This window comes from Paroedura picta, chromosome 7 (assembly GCF_049243985.1).
Source record: "Paroedura picta isolate Pp20150507F chromosome 7, Ppicta_v3.0, whole genome shotgun sequence".
Taxonomy (NCBI): domain Eukaryota; kingdom Metazoa; phylum Chordata; class Lepidosauria; order Squamata; family Gekkonidae; genus Paroedura; species Paroedura picta.
In genome coordinates, this window is record NC_135375.1 from 74,519,795 (window position 1) to 74,538,451 (window position 18,657).

The window sequence follows — 18,657 nt, forward strand, 5'->3', positions numbered from 1 at the left end:
TCAGAGACTTCCTTGATGGTTTCCTTTCCAAGTATTGACCCTGCTGAGTTTCTGACAAGATCGGACTATGCCAGACTGCCTTCCCTCCAGATACCACTGTAGCTGCTGCAAATAAGCCTCTGTCAATAGGCAGACAAGATTAGACTATGTTGTCTGAAAGCTGCTTATGTTAAGTTTGCAAATAGTTTCATGTTTCTTTAACACTTCAAGTTTCTACTTTTCTGAATTAAACAGTACTGAGAGATCCAAAAGACCATAAATTTGCCCTAATTTTTCCTAAGTTTACAGTGAAATTCTGAAACTGAGAATTTTCAAATAAATACAGTTTACGTTCAATAAGTATGATAAAAAGGTCTTGTTTGCAGACACATCTACTCCTACCAGCAATAATAAGCTGGCAGTATTCATAAAAATAAATAGAACTATGTGTTTTGACAGAGTTATATATTTGAAAGGAAATATTTTACTCCTTAAAAGACTTCAGTTCTATAGTTACTGTTTTCTATTATTAACATCTTGATTCATTGCAAAGTAGCTCTCTATATAGTATGGGTACCTTCATGTATCCCAGAATGTTAATAAGCTGAAAGATATTCATGAACCATTGCTTTATTTAATGATAAAATGGTGTACGTTACCATCCTGCATTCTCCAGCAAGTTCCTCAAAATGGCCTGAGGGACTGAACAGTTGTAATAACCCATGCCAATATAGGATCTCCAGATCTTGTTCTTGCTGGCAATATTGTGTAAAATTTCAAGAACTTCATTCTCACCTAATTGAAAAGAAAGTTATAGTGGACATCTTGTAAAGGATTTAATAATGCTTAACATTTCTTTCAGGCATTACAATACTAGCCAAGGGCCTGCTAGACTGTACCTAAACCTGCTATGCTATTGGGCTCCTTCCAGACTTGATTTACATGGCTTATCTTCAGCAGTTTTAATATCTGCTGGAATCCGCAGAACTGCAGCAAAGAAGTCGTTATTGTAACAGATTGTCACTTGCGTTTGAAAGCTCACACAGAACTTTTTAATCCTGTCTTATGAGTAATAAGTGATCACAAGGTAATTCTGAAGGACTGCAATACAGATTGTAAAAGACTTCTGAAAGAGTTGCACTAACTTACTCTTGCTACAGGAGTCCCTAAAGCCCCTAAAATAGAGGTCCAAAACCTTCTTGAGCCTGTGGACACGGAGCATGGTGAAGAAAACTATGAAGTGCCCGCTGCGGGAAGTGGAGACTGCCACAAAAGGTCAGTAACGTCAGGTTGTGCTGATAGCAACTCTTAACATTTCAGGCCAAAGCTATGTTAACCAGGATGCCTTTTAAAACTCACATATTTTATAATATTTTCTTGCACATGTACAAAATTAAATATTGAGTTAGCTAAGAAAATCTTATGTGGCAGTATCTGCCTTAATTCTGCAAGCATCTAACCCGGCTATCCCTTTTACATGTCCTGAGCACAAGTCCCACTGGGCCTCTAACAAGGATAAATTCAAGTGAAGTAGCACAGTAAAATCAGAGTCCAGTAGCACCTTTAAGACCAACAAAGATGTATTCGAGGTAGCTGTTTCTTTACTACTAGCATCCCTCAAGAGGCTGCTGCTGAGGTTCAGGGGACCCTCTGAACAGTATGCCATGCATTATGGGTGGCTGCTGGAGGCAAAAATATAGTAGCCTTAGTGGCTTATAAGGTAGACTACCACCCTTGAAATATGATTTACTTTTTTCCACATGCTAACTGGCCTCTTGAAAACACAAAACAGTCCAGTTCTTCAGCTGGTCAGGACTATATTTGAAAGTTTTGACATTGTATTTGTCATCACTTGGATGACAAGTGATGTGGAGCAAAATACTGCAGATCAACAATAAGCATGTTGAGAAAGGTGAGGAAAGCTTCTGGATAGCAAGAAGAGTTGCACACTCCCATTCAAGTCAATAGGATTAAAGTAGGGACATATTTAGGACTGTTCAACTTGCAAGTTTTCAAAGGCTGACTAAATCTATGTGATATGATACACTAAAACCAAATAAATATTTCCTCAAAGAGGCAATAAATAGAAGTATGTTACACAGAAGTATAGAAGTATGTTACACAGATGTAAAACAGGTATCCTGTGGCACTTATAGGGAGACACGCACAGAAATCGCACACTAAAAAGGGAAATTCTTTGAGTCACAAGTTTCCAAGTTAGATTCACACATCAACTTTGGATAAACAAATTCAATATTTGGGAATTTTTCCCCTCTGTGTAATGAGTGAGAGTCAGTGATTAGCTCTGTGAACAGACTATTAAAGCAAATTATTAGTAATGAGCTACAGGAGGAAATTCATACAGGTCAACAAGAAAAGGCAGCCAATTCATTTTCAAGCAGCTGATACAGATAGTAGCTTCTTTACATAAACCTTTTATTTTAGGAAAGAGTTACATATCTGCACAAATCAAGAAGTTCAAAAATGTTCATGGGGTGGCATATAAATTGCATAAATAAATAAATTTCTTTTCAAGACAGATTATACCAAGAACTGCAAGAATAACTATAGACTCATATGTCAAAGCAAGTCTATGGTAATGTGTCTGTCTGTTTTCCTCTTAGGAAACATTTGAAGTAAGGCAGTTCTCTTTAGCTTTCTTTCAATTTCATATGGGCATATTATAAAATACAAGCTCACTTAGTTTACTACCATTTTATAATATTTAGAAGATGTTTAAAATGAAACAAATGTTGAGAGGAATGCCTTACATCAAATAGAAATAATTCTTCAAACTTGCTGGAATGAAAACCCAAATGAAAAATTCAAGTATCAGCCAGTGGCAAGTAAATGCTGCATAAAATAAAAATCTTGTTGTGAATAAGGAATTAATGTAAACACTCTTATTAGCTTAGAGTTGAGCTCTAGTCTCTCTCAAGCATCGGACCCATATACTTAGTTACCCAAACCTTCTAAGTTGCATTCAGTTGACAATTAAGTGTGATCAGAAATGTCTATTCGTAGCAGAACAGGGAAGAATATGGAAATGGATATTAGAAGTCTGACTTACAAGAGAAAGTATCTAAAAGATGCTTTTACGACCTGTGTAACCCAAAATGAGGTTCTGAATGCCATCTGCAGCATTCTGCACAAGGTGATCTCTCCCCTTCCTCCTTCTGGCCTTGCCAATTCCACTCAATTATTAGGCCTTCCAGACAGCACCAAACTTCCCCCATACACATGTCTGGCAATTGACAACACAAGACAACACAGAGAAACACATTGTATGTGGTATACTCATACAATAAACAGCACTCGGTCCATTTATGTTGTTAGAATTTGAGATCTCCAAAATTAAACATCAAGAGGATTGCCGTTGTGCACAAGGACTGGACCGTAAATATGTTAGAGGTGGTACTACTGTTGCCCTCCCATCTTGTTGATAAAATAAAATAGAAAAACAGACGGAATGCAGGTAGACAACTTAGAGACCTAAAAGGAGGTTGAATGCCAGATGCCAAAGGCACATACTTCAAAGAAGGGTGTGTGTGTCAGCCAAGAATTACTATATTAATATAACAAATTTGACTTTTTAAAAAAGATATAAACAAATCTGATTTTCTGCAGTGTTTTGGTCCATGTACCTCTAGTACTCTGATCTTAAATAATGGATCTGACACATCTGTCTGGGATTCTAGCATATTAGGCTGAACTACTAGAGTAGCTCTGCATTTTGAAATATTGCGATGACATAACTTCGGGCTACCAACTAAATTCACTAATAATTCACTAATAAGTTACTAAAGCATTTATCTTTATGTTATGAACGTTGGCCTTTGATTATAAATCTAATTGGCTAATGTGAGGCTCTCCCTTCCATTGTGCAATGAGAAAGCTATAAAGCAATGTACTCGATGAACGGGGGCGGGGGGGGAGAAGCTGGAAATACGAGAGGACTGTAAACACCAATTAAGAAACACTTGGAACTTGGCCATCCTCCTCAGGCTACCGCTTCCAGTTTTCTAGGCCAGCAGCTAAGATGAAATGCATTAATAAACCTACTACACTGAACATAGTTGAGTAATCCTTCAGGAACTGTAGCTAGCACTTTTTTTTTGCTGAATCAATCCCTACAGCTGACCTTGTTTGTGTCTCTGAGCTGTGACTATTGCATAATGATCAGAGGTAATGATCTTAATGTACCAAGAATAGGGTTCATTGATCTTTTGCAACTGTTATCTCAGAACAGGAAAGAGAAAGGACACTGCACACTGAGTACAACATTAACATTTATGGATCTTCAGAGGCAAGGTGCTACTTTCCCATGGACCTCTATTACTGTGTGTCTGGAAAATTATGTATTTCCTCATATCACAAATGCAGCTTATATCAGCTAAATGTAGAGGCTCTCAGAACGGATTTGTAATGTAAGAAAGCATAACCTAGAGGTATGTGACTAAGGCCAATGCAGAGCCAGTTTTTGTTACAGGAAAATCATTGCTGAGTTGGATAATGTTCAAGGAAGGTCTCAACTTATAAACTGAAGTGATAGGAAAAGATAACATCTCCCCCCCCCTTTTGATAAAGAAACAGTTGTAGCAGTTTGTACTGAATCACTTTTTAAAAAGTCATCCAGCACCTAAGTACGTTTCATAGTTTAAGGAACGGAGTAAGGAATGACTAAGTCCGATAGACTTGATTAAAGCAGTGTGATAGGAGAACTCTACCCCGCCCCCATTATGCAAAAAGAGAGAGGCTGGTGGGGAGCAGAATGAACAAATGAACAGGGGGTTATGTGTGAAGGGCATTTTTAGTGCCAGATGAGAACCATTAAACAATAACAAAGTTCTATATCATTGAATGGGATAAAACAGGCTGTGGATTTTTCATTCTACGCTGTCTTTGGTTTCACTGAAACTGTGTCCTGGATTTTACTTACCAAGAGATCTTAATGTCAACCACATGTAGCTCTAGCTCTGATGCAAATACAGGTAGTTCAATCAAACAATCATGTGCGCACTGAGGAAACCTTCTACACTAATATCCTGAAATAGATGAGGCCAACCCTAATTAATTATTACGTGTACAATTCCCCAGCCTTTTTTTTTAGTTGGGGCTGTGCATTGGAAGAAGCCCCTTAGAGGAAGCTGGAATCTAGTCACATGCCTGCTCCCACTGATAAGATTTAGTCAGTGCCTTCCCCAGTCATTACCGCTTACCCCCCAGCAAGCTGGGTAGTCATTTTACCGACCTCGGAAGGATGGAAGGCTGAGTTAACCTTGAGCCGGCTGCTGGGACTGAACTCCCAGCCTCAGGGGCAGAGCTTTCAGACTACATGTCTGCTTGCCTTACCATTCTGCGCCACAAGAGGCTCGTGATATCTTTATACAGGGAACTGGGTGCACATATATCACCCCATTCTCTTCAATATCAGTGAATGCCACAAACATAAAATGATGACTTTCCTGAGCATGCAAAGAGAATGTGGGAACTGATGCATTTTGACCTCCAACTGTGGCTCTTTAGCCATAATCCCCCCCCCCCCAGTTACTTTATGTTATTGTTAGCTTATCTGCATGGACTGATCCTATGCTACTTCGAAGTACAAAGTGTTCAGTAACAAGATCTTGCAGCTTGCTTTGTCAACATATTGACATGGTAATTGGATTGAATTATTCATCCTCCACGAAAAGACATCAGATTAGGCAATACTGGAAAGTTCTAGTTTATGGCTCTGAGACACCCAGATGTCAATAATCCTCAGAGATATTTTACCAGAAGTGGAATGTGATGTAACAGTGAACTAGATGATTAACTTGCCGTACCAAACTTGTTATACCCATGAATATAAATACCACTAACTGTTCTTTTCATGTTATGACTGAGTAGAAATCAATCTATAACGCAATGTTACTAATTCATGCTATCAACCAGTATTATTTTAACAAGAACAATTAAAAAGATTATCTATAATTGGTAATTTTAACTTAAACAATGTTATTTTGTCACTTTTAAGATATTCTATTGTGAAATTTTTTGTTAAGTTAGCATTATTAATTAAAATTCAATGTCATTTTAAAATAGCTTTGTAGACATAAGTTTGGGGGACTCAGGTAATAGCAAGATAAAGTTCCTGATGTGGAATGAGTAACAGTATTCACTTTAAAACATGCAAAAGCTGGTGTTCAGCACTGAGCATTCAAATTAAAAAATGATGGGACACTGCCATGCACTGTTTTATATAAAAAATGGATGTACAAGCTTACCAGTGTACATCATTTACAGAACTAGCGTAAAATAGCTCAAATGTTTAGTTGCAAAATGGCATGGGAGAAGGAGAGCACAGAAACTGTTTTAGCAGTTAACTGTGATGTCACCAGTACAAATCAACAGCTGCTTGGAGTGCCCATGCAGCAGTAATCAATACAGCAACATAAAAATATTAGATAAGGGATAAAGCCACATTTTCCACAGTGCGAGTGCTTTATTTATTTATTTATTTATGTATTTATTTATTTATTTATTTACCGCCCTCCCCAGAGGCTCAGGGCAGTTTACATGAAACATATGAACAATACATAGCATTGCTTCTTGGAGGCAGGACATCCAGACCTCCTACTGTAGCCATGCATTTGCATTTATTTCCTGCTTTTCTCCCTCGATGGGACTCAAAGCAGCTTAGAATTTTGTTCTTTCCTCCTCCATTTTCTCACAGGGTTTCATTTGTTGAGTGGCTTAAGGTCACCAGTGAGCTTACTTAGTAGGTGTGGAGAATTGAACCAGATCTCCTAGGATCCAGCACTTTATCCACTACACCACACTGGCTCTCAGTAACTTAATGCAATTTTTTTGTGCAATTAACAATAATTCATACATTTACACTGTTGAAACCTTTAGAACAGTGGTCCCCAACCTTTTTATCACTGTAGACCGGTCAATGTTTGACAATTTTACTGAGGCCTGAGGTCTTTTCCCGAGGAGCGTCACCGCCACCTGAGCCCCTGCTCCGCTTGCTTTCCCGCCGGTGCCCCTGACTTCCCACCGTCCGCTGGGGGCGCTGCCAGCAGCAGCTGCGCAGTGTCACGCTGAGGGGAAGCCCCAGCCATGGCAGCTGCTGGAGAGCACCAAAGGTGAGCCAGCGGCAGAGTGGCAGGGCAGCCCCCGAGGCAGCAGCCAGGGAGGAGGACAATGGGGAGCCGCGGACTGGTCCTGGTTCCTGGACAGGGGGTTGGGGACCACTGCTTTAGAATATATCCAATGTGTACTTGTGAAAGGGCAGGCCTTGCATTCAAGTTTATTTTTATATTGGGCATATATGTAGACATAAAACATTTGAGGCCAGGCCTGTGCACAGGATTTTTAAAAGGATGGTGGTGGCTTACAATACACTCCCAAATCTTTGTGAAACTTCTTAATTAGTTCTTTCTCACTTTTTTTCTTGAATTTTAACCCTTCCTATTATTTTTCTCTCACACACATTTAATAGGTTTTCATTTATTCAATTAGTAGCTTATTTTAGCATTTCTTTTATATTTAATCTTTTATTTAACCCCCCCCCCTTGTGCATGGCCTTGTTTGGGACAGAATATCGGTATTGCACACTGGGTATTATATCACAGTACCCCTCTCCCTCCAAATCTCATGAAATAGCAATAATAAACTATATCATCTTTATCACTCTGATCACTAAGTCTGGGTATTTGTATCAATAACTAAATCTTTACAACTGTCTTATTTAGAAAAACACCATTTATAATATATTACAGAAAAAGTAATGCAAGCACTTTATTAATGAAATGAGAGAGCAAGCACTTAGTTTATCTAGCAACTAAGAGAAAAATAAGGCCATGGCCCATGGTGCAAAATAAGGTAAGACTGTTATTGAGTTAAAATTCCCTATCTATTTTGCTAACAGGCTTTTTCAGGGGAATCTGTAATATACAATATGTAAGTACATATTTGCAGTTCATTCTGGCTGCTGCTTCTGGCCTGTGATATTATTTCCAACTAAACAGACTGAACTGGTCAGGAACCTCAAAGATGCTGTAGGGCCCAATGTTTACCCTCAAATGGCAATTTTCTACTGAACAATATCAAAAGAGGAGTCAAATTACACATGCATTGCTTACATATTAAAGTGTTATCACAAATTAGGTTTTCCCTCGTCTTCAGGGGACTCAAAAACTCTCAGGTTGTACCAGTACAATAGTTTAATCAAACCTTGTTAAAACAGTCAGAATCATTAGCATGTTTCCCACAGAGTTCTTTATACACTACTTTTATCTTAGGTGTTTAGGAGATATTTATAGAGCTGGAAATAAAAACTAATATATGCCTTTCCCCTGAAAAGTGATACAGGCACTCCCTCTGAATAATAAACTGTTGCTCTATGACTAATAAGCATGCACTAATATAGTTCTAACCAATTTTTTTCTGATTAATTTTAAAGGTTCTCTATAATCAACCAGAACAACTGAAAGTAAGGAAAACTTGATAATATCTGTTCCAAAAGTGCTATTTTTCTGACATTGCAAACTGACAATACCAAAACAAATATTTTGGATCAAGATATTAGAATTTGGTCACTTAAAACCCTCAGTCAGCATTTACCATTGCATATCTCCCGAACACTAGCTTTTTAGCAAGAAGCAGTTAAAGTATTGGACTTCAGCTTGACGAAGTTTCTGTGCCTTTGTTTAGTGTAACAATGTAATGGCATTTTAGACTGCCCATGTGCCTCATAATGGCTAGACATTTAGCTTTGTGTTAAATGTTTGGTTTCACACAAGGCATGCCAAGTGTTGGAATAGCATTTATTAATCTCATCTGTAACTAAGAAAACTGTCAGACATTAATAGAACCTTAAGTTGTCATTTTTCTCATCTATTTTAAATGGCAATCTTTGCTTTTGAGCTGAACCTCACCACAGAAAGCTTCAGTTCAGTTTAGAAGGTATCTGGTAAAAGGCACACTTACAAATATGGTCATCCATCTTCAAAGGTCGTTGCAAGCGGATGTTAGCTGGAATTGTTTTATCAATCAGCTCATCAATACTCTAGAAACACATCAAACCATCCCATTAATTAAGTGCACATTTAAACTTTTACACTTCCAAACTGCCCCAAGACGAACAAAGGGATGAATTATAAACCAAGAGAAGCACTGAAGGGAAATCGCATTAAACCTCTTTGAGGGGTTTTTTTTAAACAAAAGCTATTGTGGCTAAAGTCTATTAAGAACTCTGATTTCCTCCCTCCCCCTCTTAGAAACCATGTCCTCTGAATAAACCCACTGGCATGAAATGGTGCGGGCATGGGGGGCCATACTGATGAAACTCCAAAGACAAAGAGGACGCTGCCCAGCGGGGCGAGAAAAGGGGAGTGCCGGGCTAGGGTCTTCATGGGGGGAGGGGAAAGAGGACTAGGGGGGGAAACAGGCACACGCAGGAGCCCCAGAAGGGAGGGGAGCCTCACCGACAACCCGACAGTCTGTAGCATCTCTCGCTTCTCTTTGTCGCCTGGGCCGATGTGTCGCTCGGAGAAGTCATCGTGCCTGGGCAGGAGCCTCTCGATGTGCCTGGTGGAGGAGGTCGAGGCGGAGGCGGAGGCGGTGGCGACAGCCGCCCCGGCCCCCTTCCCACCGGTGGTGCTGCTCCTCGTCAGACCGGCCAGCCCTTGCTGCCCACGGCGTGCCCATCTGCCTTGCGCCCTTCTGCCCGCCGAGGCGCCGCCGTGGGCTCCCTGGAGACCGGCGCCCCGGCTCACGAGTCGCCCCCACTGCTGGAAACAAGCCTGCATGCCGCCCACCCTGCCGCGGCTCCTGCCTTACGAGCGCAGCGCCTCCAAACTCGCTTCCTCGCGGCGGAGCCCCCTTATAGCCCCGCGCCAGTGATAAGCCCAAGAGGCGGGGCTCCGGCGGGGCCGCCCCCCCACCGGAGGCACCTGCTTTGTGAGCGGCCACGCAGCCCTGCACGGCGAGCAGGGGCTTCCCTCCGCAACCCCCGGGCGGCTTTCAGAGGCGCCCATCTCCTCATGCCCTGAAGGGTCAGTCAATGGGCTGGACGCTCTGAGGTGTGCCACGGCCAGGACACTTCCATGCCTGCCGCCTGCCCTCGCCCCTCCTCTCCCCCAATCCCGTGCCTGGTTCCTGCATCTCCAAAGCAATGTGCCTCCCTTCCCTCAAGCCGCCATCCCCTTCACTTCGAAGTTCAGACACCCCTCCCTCTCTCCAACGGTCTCCTCCTCGACTCTAAAGTTTAAATCCCCCCGGAGTATTTTTGATATGAGGCTCCCATATATTGCCTGACTAATCTGTTCTACAATGTTCTCTTCTTTCAGATCATAGTTCTTGAAAACATCCAGAACAGCCTATTTTACATTTACAATATCATTATGCTCTTTTTAAGCCTTTTTTGGGGTGGGGGGTGGGGGGTGCGGGGTGCGGGTGGTCTCTTACTTATATGACTGTTGTATTTGATTCTGTCATTCAGCATTACAGAAAGGCTAAGTTTTGAGTCCAGGGGCATCTTTAAGACCAACAAAGTTTTATTTAAGGTATAAGCAGTTGTGTGCAGGCACACTTCTTGAGATAAAGGATTTGCCTTCCTCCTCACACACAGTTTACTTCCTTTCCTGGCCGCCTGTCTACATTCCCCTCCCATGCTTCCAGTAATAAAAGCTGCTAGGAAGCTGTTCTAGGGTATCTGTTTAACTTTTAGCACCTGCAGGGTGTGAACAGTCTAGTAATGAAGTATGTAATTGCGGTGCTTATTACAAGATTGAGACTTCTGATGGCAATGCATGGTAAATGATTTGAAATAAATCATACATACATTTGGTTATAGTTAACTAGCAAATTAGATCTGCTTTGGCACTAGTAGTCAAGAAAAGAAGTTTGTTGGGAAACTGCTGAATGAATGCTGAACTATAGCAACTTACATGTACTATAGTTGCTAGACTGAAAACCTGGATAACCCAGTTCTGAGCATCAAACTACTGTGGAAATTAACAGGGTGGCCCTGAGCCAGCCACCCTCAGTCACCTCACAGGGTGGTTGTTTTGAGGATAAAAAGGACAATGCAAAAACAACTTTGTAAACTACTTTGGATCTCTATTGGGGAGAAAAGTAGGTTCTAAAGATTAAAAAAATATCACATATTCAGATCACACTGAACTCAATGGAATTAAATGCAGAGCTATATATTTAAACCCAGTTGATGCCAGCAAAACTTGACTGTACCTGAGATTATAGCACAGATCCTAAAAAGTCAAAAGACAAATGCTGTGATAATAAAACAAAGAATTGTGCTTGTTGCCCTGAGTGCTGTACTACATGAACTATATATTCCTCATGGGACCTGGCAACCCTAACTTCGGACTGCCTACGCAACAGCAATTCCCAAGAGCCAAGAAAGCATTGCAACATAGTAACTGACACCACAAAGTGACCCACTCTGTCTTCAGAGAAATATTAGCGTGACAGCATATTTGCCCTTTTACATCCAGAGAGAAGGCATGATTTACTATCTAGATTTGCACATACAAGTAAACTTGGAAGTTGGCTTTCATTATACAGAAGTTTATTAATGCATTGGATTGTACCTTCTGTGACCTCAGCCATTCCTGTCTACAGTGACAAGATTTCTGCCTGTTGTGAAATATGCAGTGTATCTGGCATCACTGTTACCCTAAGTAGGTGCGTTTGGTATTAAAATCTCACTTTTGTAAAATCATGTAATGAAAAAAATGTTAGTGAATAATGAAACATTAGGGAAGGCAGTATTGCAAGGGGAGTGGGCATTTTCTAATTTCTCTCTTTCCTTCCCACCTGTCACAAAGGTAAACTTCCTTGCATTATTAAATTTACTAGTATTCTACTAGCTAATTAACCAGTGATCAACTTTAACATTAAATATGGGTAGGAATTTGCCAAAACCACTGTTATCAAGTAATGTTACCTATAGCAAGCAACTACGCAATATGCACAAGGACGTCACTTGCCCAATCTTGGCTTATTGAGCAATTAAACAGAGATTTGGATTTACTCATTTCCAGCTGTATGCCAGCAGAATACTAAAATGTCCTTTACAATGTACAAATATGCAGTTTACTTTTTCTAATACAGAGATTAAGTTCATTCCATCATATTTATTTGTATTAAACATAATATATTGAGAATCATTATTTATATTAAGCTTAAATATTTGAAAATACCTGCTATCAATTATTTAAAATAAAGTTAAGCAAACAGAAATAAAAAATGATTGAAGATGGCTACATAAACTGATGCTCAGATTTCAGTTGTTCATATAATAAAGTCAGTAACCTCAAAACTGCACTAAGAATCCTGGGGCTATTACCAAAGTTGTAAGTGGTTTGTTCTACTTCCTTTGCAGAAACAGAACATAGGAGAGATTATTTATTTATTTATTAAGTAAATAAGTAAGCAAACATCAGATTTATAGCCTGCCACTCCCAGTTTGAGCTGGCTCATGGCAGGTAACATGGTACCCCCCCCAACAATAAAAACTCATAAAACACTATATAAAATCATAGTTCCCCTCTTCACACACCACTCCACAAGCTACCCATAATATTGTGCCTCAGGGGACAGATGGAGAGGTAGGCTGCATGTTCTTGCCAGTTTGGGAGGGCCCTTGATCGAACCAAAGACCTGGTGGAAGAGCTCCATCTTACAGTCCCTACGGAACTGGGGAAGCTCTGACAAGGCCTGGGAGCTCATTCCACCAGGTTGGGGCCAGGACTGAAAGGCCAGGCATATCTCCCTTGGGCTAGAGGTCACCAACAGATTCTTCCTGCAGAACGCACCTTCAGATTGCCTTTAACTATTCAGATGTCTTTTTCTCTCTTAAGACAGGAATAAAATGAATGTGAAAAGTTTGTTTTGCTGAAGGATATCTAGTAGATTTTAAGGCCTCTTGTGGCGCAGGGTGATAAGGCAGCCGACATGCTGTCTGAAGCTCTGACCATGAAGCTGGGAGTTCGATCCCAGCAGCCGGCTCAAGGTTGACTCAGCCTTCCATCCTTCTGAGGTCGGTAAAATAAGTACCCATCTTGCTGGGGGGTAAAATGGTAAGGACTGGGGAAGGGAATGGCAAACCACCCTGTATTGAGTCTGCCAAGAAAACACTGGAGGGCGTAACCCAAGGGCCAGACATGGCTCGGTGCTTGCACAGGGGATACCTTTACCTTTATCTAGTAGATTATGTGTCAAAAGCAAATTCTTGAGTTTTCCTCTTTCCATTCTATTATTTATCTATATGTGGAAATCTTAATCCACTAAAATGTGTTACCAAATTATCCATAAGTAAAATACTATGTTATATTTTAAAGAATGCTTTCTTTAGTATTTTAGAAACTACTTTGCCCACAATTATATTGGAGCATTCATTTTTGACTCCTAGACCTACTGTTCGAGAGCCTCTTGTGGCGCAGAGTGGTAAGGCAGCCACCTGAAAGCTTTGCCCATGAGGTTGGGAGTTCAATCCCAGCAGCCGGCTCAAGGTTGACTCAGCCTTCCATCCTTCCGAGGTCGGTAAAATGAGTACCCAGCTTGCTGGGGGGTAATCGGTAATGACTGGGGAAGGCACTGGCAAACCACCCCGTATTGAGTCTGCCATGAAAACGCTAGAGGGCGTCACCCCAAGGGTCAGACATGACTCGGTGCTTGCACAGGGGATACCTTTACCTTTACCTTTAGACCTACTGTTCATATAAGTTAAGTAATATTGCCCTCACTGATGGTCAGAAAGAGAAAAGGATGGGACTGATGCCTCCAGTTATATAGGCTTCATCTGCCCTCCTACAAATTCATCACAAAGCTCGTAATGTCATGCTGTTTGGCTCTTCCTTCTGCCTGCTGTGGCAAATTGGATTCCTTTTCCAGGGACTTAAATTCAAAGCAATTGCTTACCTATTCAATTACTGTTATTGGCTGTAGCCAGCAAAGCAACTCTCCATGTCACAAGTGAATCCCAGGCATTGCCACCCTGCCCAATTTACATCCAAGAAGACTGCCCCATGTATTTAACGATAGATTCAAATGAGTAGCCGTGTTGGTCTGAAGTAGCATAATAAAATTAGAGTCCAGCAGCACCTTTAAGACCAACAAAGATTTATTCAAGACATGAGCTTTTGAGTGCAAGCACTCTTCGTCAGACTAAGAACTGACCATCATAACAGTATGAATAAACATTTATTTAATAACAGAAACAATATTAAATAAACAGGAATAACAGTAGGAAAAACCATTTATTTAACATGCAGGAAAAGTGTTCAGCAAAAATTTGATTGGCATGAAAGAGATATACTGCCACCTAGTGTGCACTAAAAAGCACACATGCATGTGTGTATGGAAAGTATTTGATTTTTCAACTTCTGAAGTGTCTCAGCTGGTTTCTTCAAAACACTATTCAAATTAAAGTTGCTGTTAAGAGATCACAGTACCTTATATTATGTATGCTCAGTATAAGAATGTATAATAACTAGTTAACTGAAATGATATTTCTCTTACAAACCAAAGTGCACTTTTCAGCAAACGCCACTGAAGTTGGTAAACCTAACATACAATTATACACCTTTAGGTCCCTAATGTCCATGGGGTCGTGACGGGTCGGACACGACTTCGCACCTAACAACAACAACAGGTCCCTAATAACTGCCCCAATGATCATCTGAACCTACCACAGAGGGTAGTATGAAACCACCGGAGATACCCCTACCAGCTGTTCCAGTTGATATAGAGCAGTATTGTCACTGGTGTCAAAAGCCATTGATACATCTAACAGGATCAGAAAAGTGCTTCCCCCTCTGTTAATTTCCAAACATAGCTCACACAGCAGGGACAGTAAAATAGTCATAGTTCCATAGCCAAGACTAAACCCAGACTGCAATGGGTCAAGGAACTGCTCTGCCATCACACAGTTATCCTTGTACAAAAGCAAAAGGTTAGAAACAGACCAACTCCTCCCTGTCCAATGTTGATTTTGTTCCCAAAACGCTCGAATCATACAGAAAGTATCTCTGTGCCAAAGAGGTATAAATTTAACTAATAATCACCACAATTCTGGATTGATAGAAGCCACAATTTAAGAAGGATAAGTATCCAATATGCTAGTGGCTTTTACAACATGAAACAACCCATCCACCTCAGTCAGAGAGAGAAACCTAAATGACCCAAGTAACTATGAAAAGTGGATGCATTAGACAAACAGCCATAGATGAATGTCCTTATATACACTCATGTGTAGGAGCTGACAAATCTCGAGTCCTAAAGGATGGCTGCTGCATGGCTCTTTGACCTCTGGTCTATGGAGTCCTGCAAGGTTCCATCATGTCCCCTGTGTTTTTTAACATCTACCTGAAGCCACTGGAAGAGGTAACTCAGATATCTAGTTCCAGTTGCCATCAACCTGGAGATGAAACTCAGCTCTATCTCACAGTCTGAGCAGATACTGCTTCCAGGAAGGCTGTGGAAATCGTGGTGCCTAGATACAGTTTTGGAGTACATGAGGGCTAACAAGTTGAAAAAAAACAATAGAATCAAGGTGCTATGGTGAGGGGAAAATCTGGCATGTGAATAACAATATCTTCTGTTATGAGTGGGATTGTACTTCCCTTTAAGAAACAGACACATGGCTTCGGAATACTGCTGGACCTGGGCTTCTAGTTTGATACATGGCTGACAGTGGTGGCCAGCACTGCTTTTCACTAACTTCAGCAGAAAAGATCTTACCATGGTAATAGCTACATTAGATTACTGCAGTGCCTTCTATGTGTGGCTGTCTTTGAAGACTATCTGGTAGCTACAGCTGGTACAGAATGCTGACTATAGTGGGTTGCATGAACCGTGTAACTTCAGTCTTGTTTAATCTACATCTACAATTTGCTTCTGGACCCAATTAAAAGAACTGGCATGGGGCTGGCATACCTTAAATACTGCCTACTCCCATATGACTCTACCCTATACTCTGGCAATTTTTGAAGGCCCTGCTTCAGATGTCCCTACCACCTGAGGACAGATGGGTGACAACCTGAAAAAGTTCCTTCTCTGTTACCATGTCAAATATTTGGATTTTTCTCCCCAGGGAGGTTTGCCTGTCTCCCATCTGTTGTTTCACCAGAAGATAAAGCCTTTACCATTTCCTCACTAACTCTTCCTAATTTTTCTCATCTATGTATATTTATGTGCTTTATGTTTTCCTTATTATAGAAGAGTTGAAGAAGATGAAGAAGAGTTGGTTTTTATATGACACTTTTCTCTACCCGAAGGAGGCTCAAAGTGGCTTACAGTCACCTTCCCTTTTCTCTCCCCACAACACACACTCTGTGAGGTGGGTGAGGCTGATATCACTGCTCGGTCAGAACAGTTTTATCAGTGCCGTGGCGAGCCCAAGGTCACCCAGCTGGCTGCATGTGGGGGAGTGCAGGATCGAACCCGGCATGCCAGATTAGAAGTCCACACTCCTAACCACTATATAAACTGGCTCACATAGACCGTTTACGCACTGGGAACTTCACTGCCCCAGCTCCCGTGCAGGAGCACAGATTGGGGATGGATGAGGTGCACCAGGCCAAATGCTCCCCAGTGTGGGTACAGGAAGAGGTGGGGCAACCTGCCACAACTAAAACTCCAGCCTGCAGCCCTATGTGAAACCTCCAGTGCGTATATGGTCACACATACATACATCTATGTATTTTAAATGCCTTTTATTGTTTGAAATGTTTTAATGCTTGCCACCTCGAGGACATGAATCAGCTGGAAAAGCAACACAGAAATGTTTCATATAAATTAATAGAGAAGTTCTGCAGAACATGATTCAACTAGCATAATAGTAGAAAATAAATATTTTGTCACCATTCCCACCTCTCATAACTCTGTAAATGGCCTCTATGCCACAGTCAGTAAGAGTAAGCATACTGTTCCCAACAGACTCCCTGATTGCTTCACAAAAATATTGTTTCTCCACAGAGAAAATAACTGACTGAATACCAAGATCCATCCAGACTTTGTTCACCGTCTCATTACTTCCATCTAGTGCTTTAAAAAAATGAAAATAAATTTACTAAAAATCTTAAGCAAAAATAACAGCAAAGTTTAACTGTGTGTGTGAATATAAAAACCTACAATATTGGGAACTTCTTTAGAAGCAAGTTGCACTGGTCTTGTTTTTTGTATCAAAAATAATTTTGAGAAACATATTTGATATGGCTGCATAACATGAAAGCAAGCAGGATAAATCACAGAAGTTTATTTTTATTTATTTATTGACTATATTTCCTTAATAGAACTCTCTTTAAAAAGTTATATGCACAATATATGTCATACACACAATGTATTATTGGATATAACTTTAACTTTCACGCAAATATAACCCCCCTTTTTTTGATCACATGCATTTAAAAAAAAAACCCTAGCGTTGCATTGGAGTAAATACTGTATTTTTATTTATATACAAGCTTCCCCCCCTATTTTACTTATTGTTTTGCTTATTGTTCTTCCCTATTTTCCTTAATCCTCAAAACAATATTATGAGAAGTTTGGCTGAGAGATTGTGACAGGCTACCCAGCTGGCTTCAAACCCAATCACCCCAGATCCTGGCTTGACACTTTAACTACTATGCCACACTAACCCTGGGCTGTGGTATAAAAATTCTCTCAAATCTAGAAATTATGAATCATCAATAAATATAAATAAACTCTAAGTTTGGCTTAACTACTGAAATAGCACTGTTTTCCCTGCATCAAGTATTTATTAGACTGCATATTTGCAATCTGATTACTTGGACTTTAGAATCTAGCAGCTTCAGGTACATGATTGACTGCATTTATTATTACAAATAGTAACTTGCAGGCATCAAATGTAAACCCCTTCGTCAAAAGCTGAAGGTAAATTATGATATAAGACTTTTTCCTTTCATGTAGATTTTGTATTATGATATAACTTTCCATATATATTCTTCCCTGATTGGACAAAAAAAAAACAGAATGTAAATTCTAATAAAATAATAATTAAAAAATATATTTTTACATAGGCATACTTCCAGAGAGAAAAATTACTATTATACACAGAGGAAAAAAAAAGTTCATTTTAGAGAAAATGTCTGAATATTCAAAGTAATCAAATAACTTATTGCACAGAGCTAGCAGTTTAATAAGACCATAACCCAGCAAAGAATAATCCACCATTTACTTCAAATCCCACTGAGACGTAATATAATCCTATACAGAGTGTAAGAACAGCTGAATATAAACATGCATAGGATGATTATTCAGCTATAATCCTAATCAACTTAATATATATTTTATCATTATTATATACAGATCTGCCGAATCTACTGGGCCTCAGTATGAGTTGAATTCAATGCTCTTCCCTGTGTTCCACTGTTCTATAATGTTGTTATAGTTATTACTATGTTAATGTTACTGTTATCACCACATTATTCTTACAAATGCAGTTAAGTTTGCACCAACTGCTTCAGTGACTCTATCCACTGAATACAGCATTATTTCTCTCTAAGCATACATAGATCCAGATTACACATCTCTTGACAGTCAATGGGATTTCTGAGTCAGTATGCCTAAAATTATACTACTTAGTCCTTAATGTAAACCAGATCATAGAGTAGATCTAGGTAGTTTTTCTGTTGGTGAAGAAAG

The 18,657-nt window shown here is 40.1% G+C and overlaps 1 protein-coding gene across 2 annotated transcripts in view; it reads right to left on the minus strand.

The window, feature by feature from the left end:
• GLDC (glycine decarboxylase) overlaps window positions 1–9,875 on the minus strand; it is a 40,373-nt gene extending 30,498 nt beyond the window's left edge. The window contains exons 1-3 of one of the 2 annotated variants that reach the window (XM_077344959.1): window positions 9,453–9,875; window positions 8,956–9,034; window positions 639–774 (exon numbers count right to left, since the gene is read on the minus strand). In XM_077344959.1, coding sequence (XP_077201074.1) covers window positions 639–774; window positions 8,956–9,034; window positions 9,453–9,776 — 539 coding nt within the window. In that variant the 5' untranslated portion in view covers window positions 9,777–9,875. Of the gene's footprint in view, window positions 1–638; window positions 775–8,955; window positions 9,035–9,452 lie in introns of those variants that run through there. The other variant, XM_077344960.1, reaches the window with a different exon arrangement.
• Window positions 9,876–18,657: the final 8,782 nt, after the last annotated feature.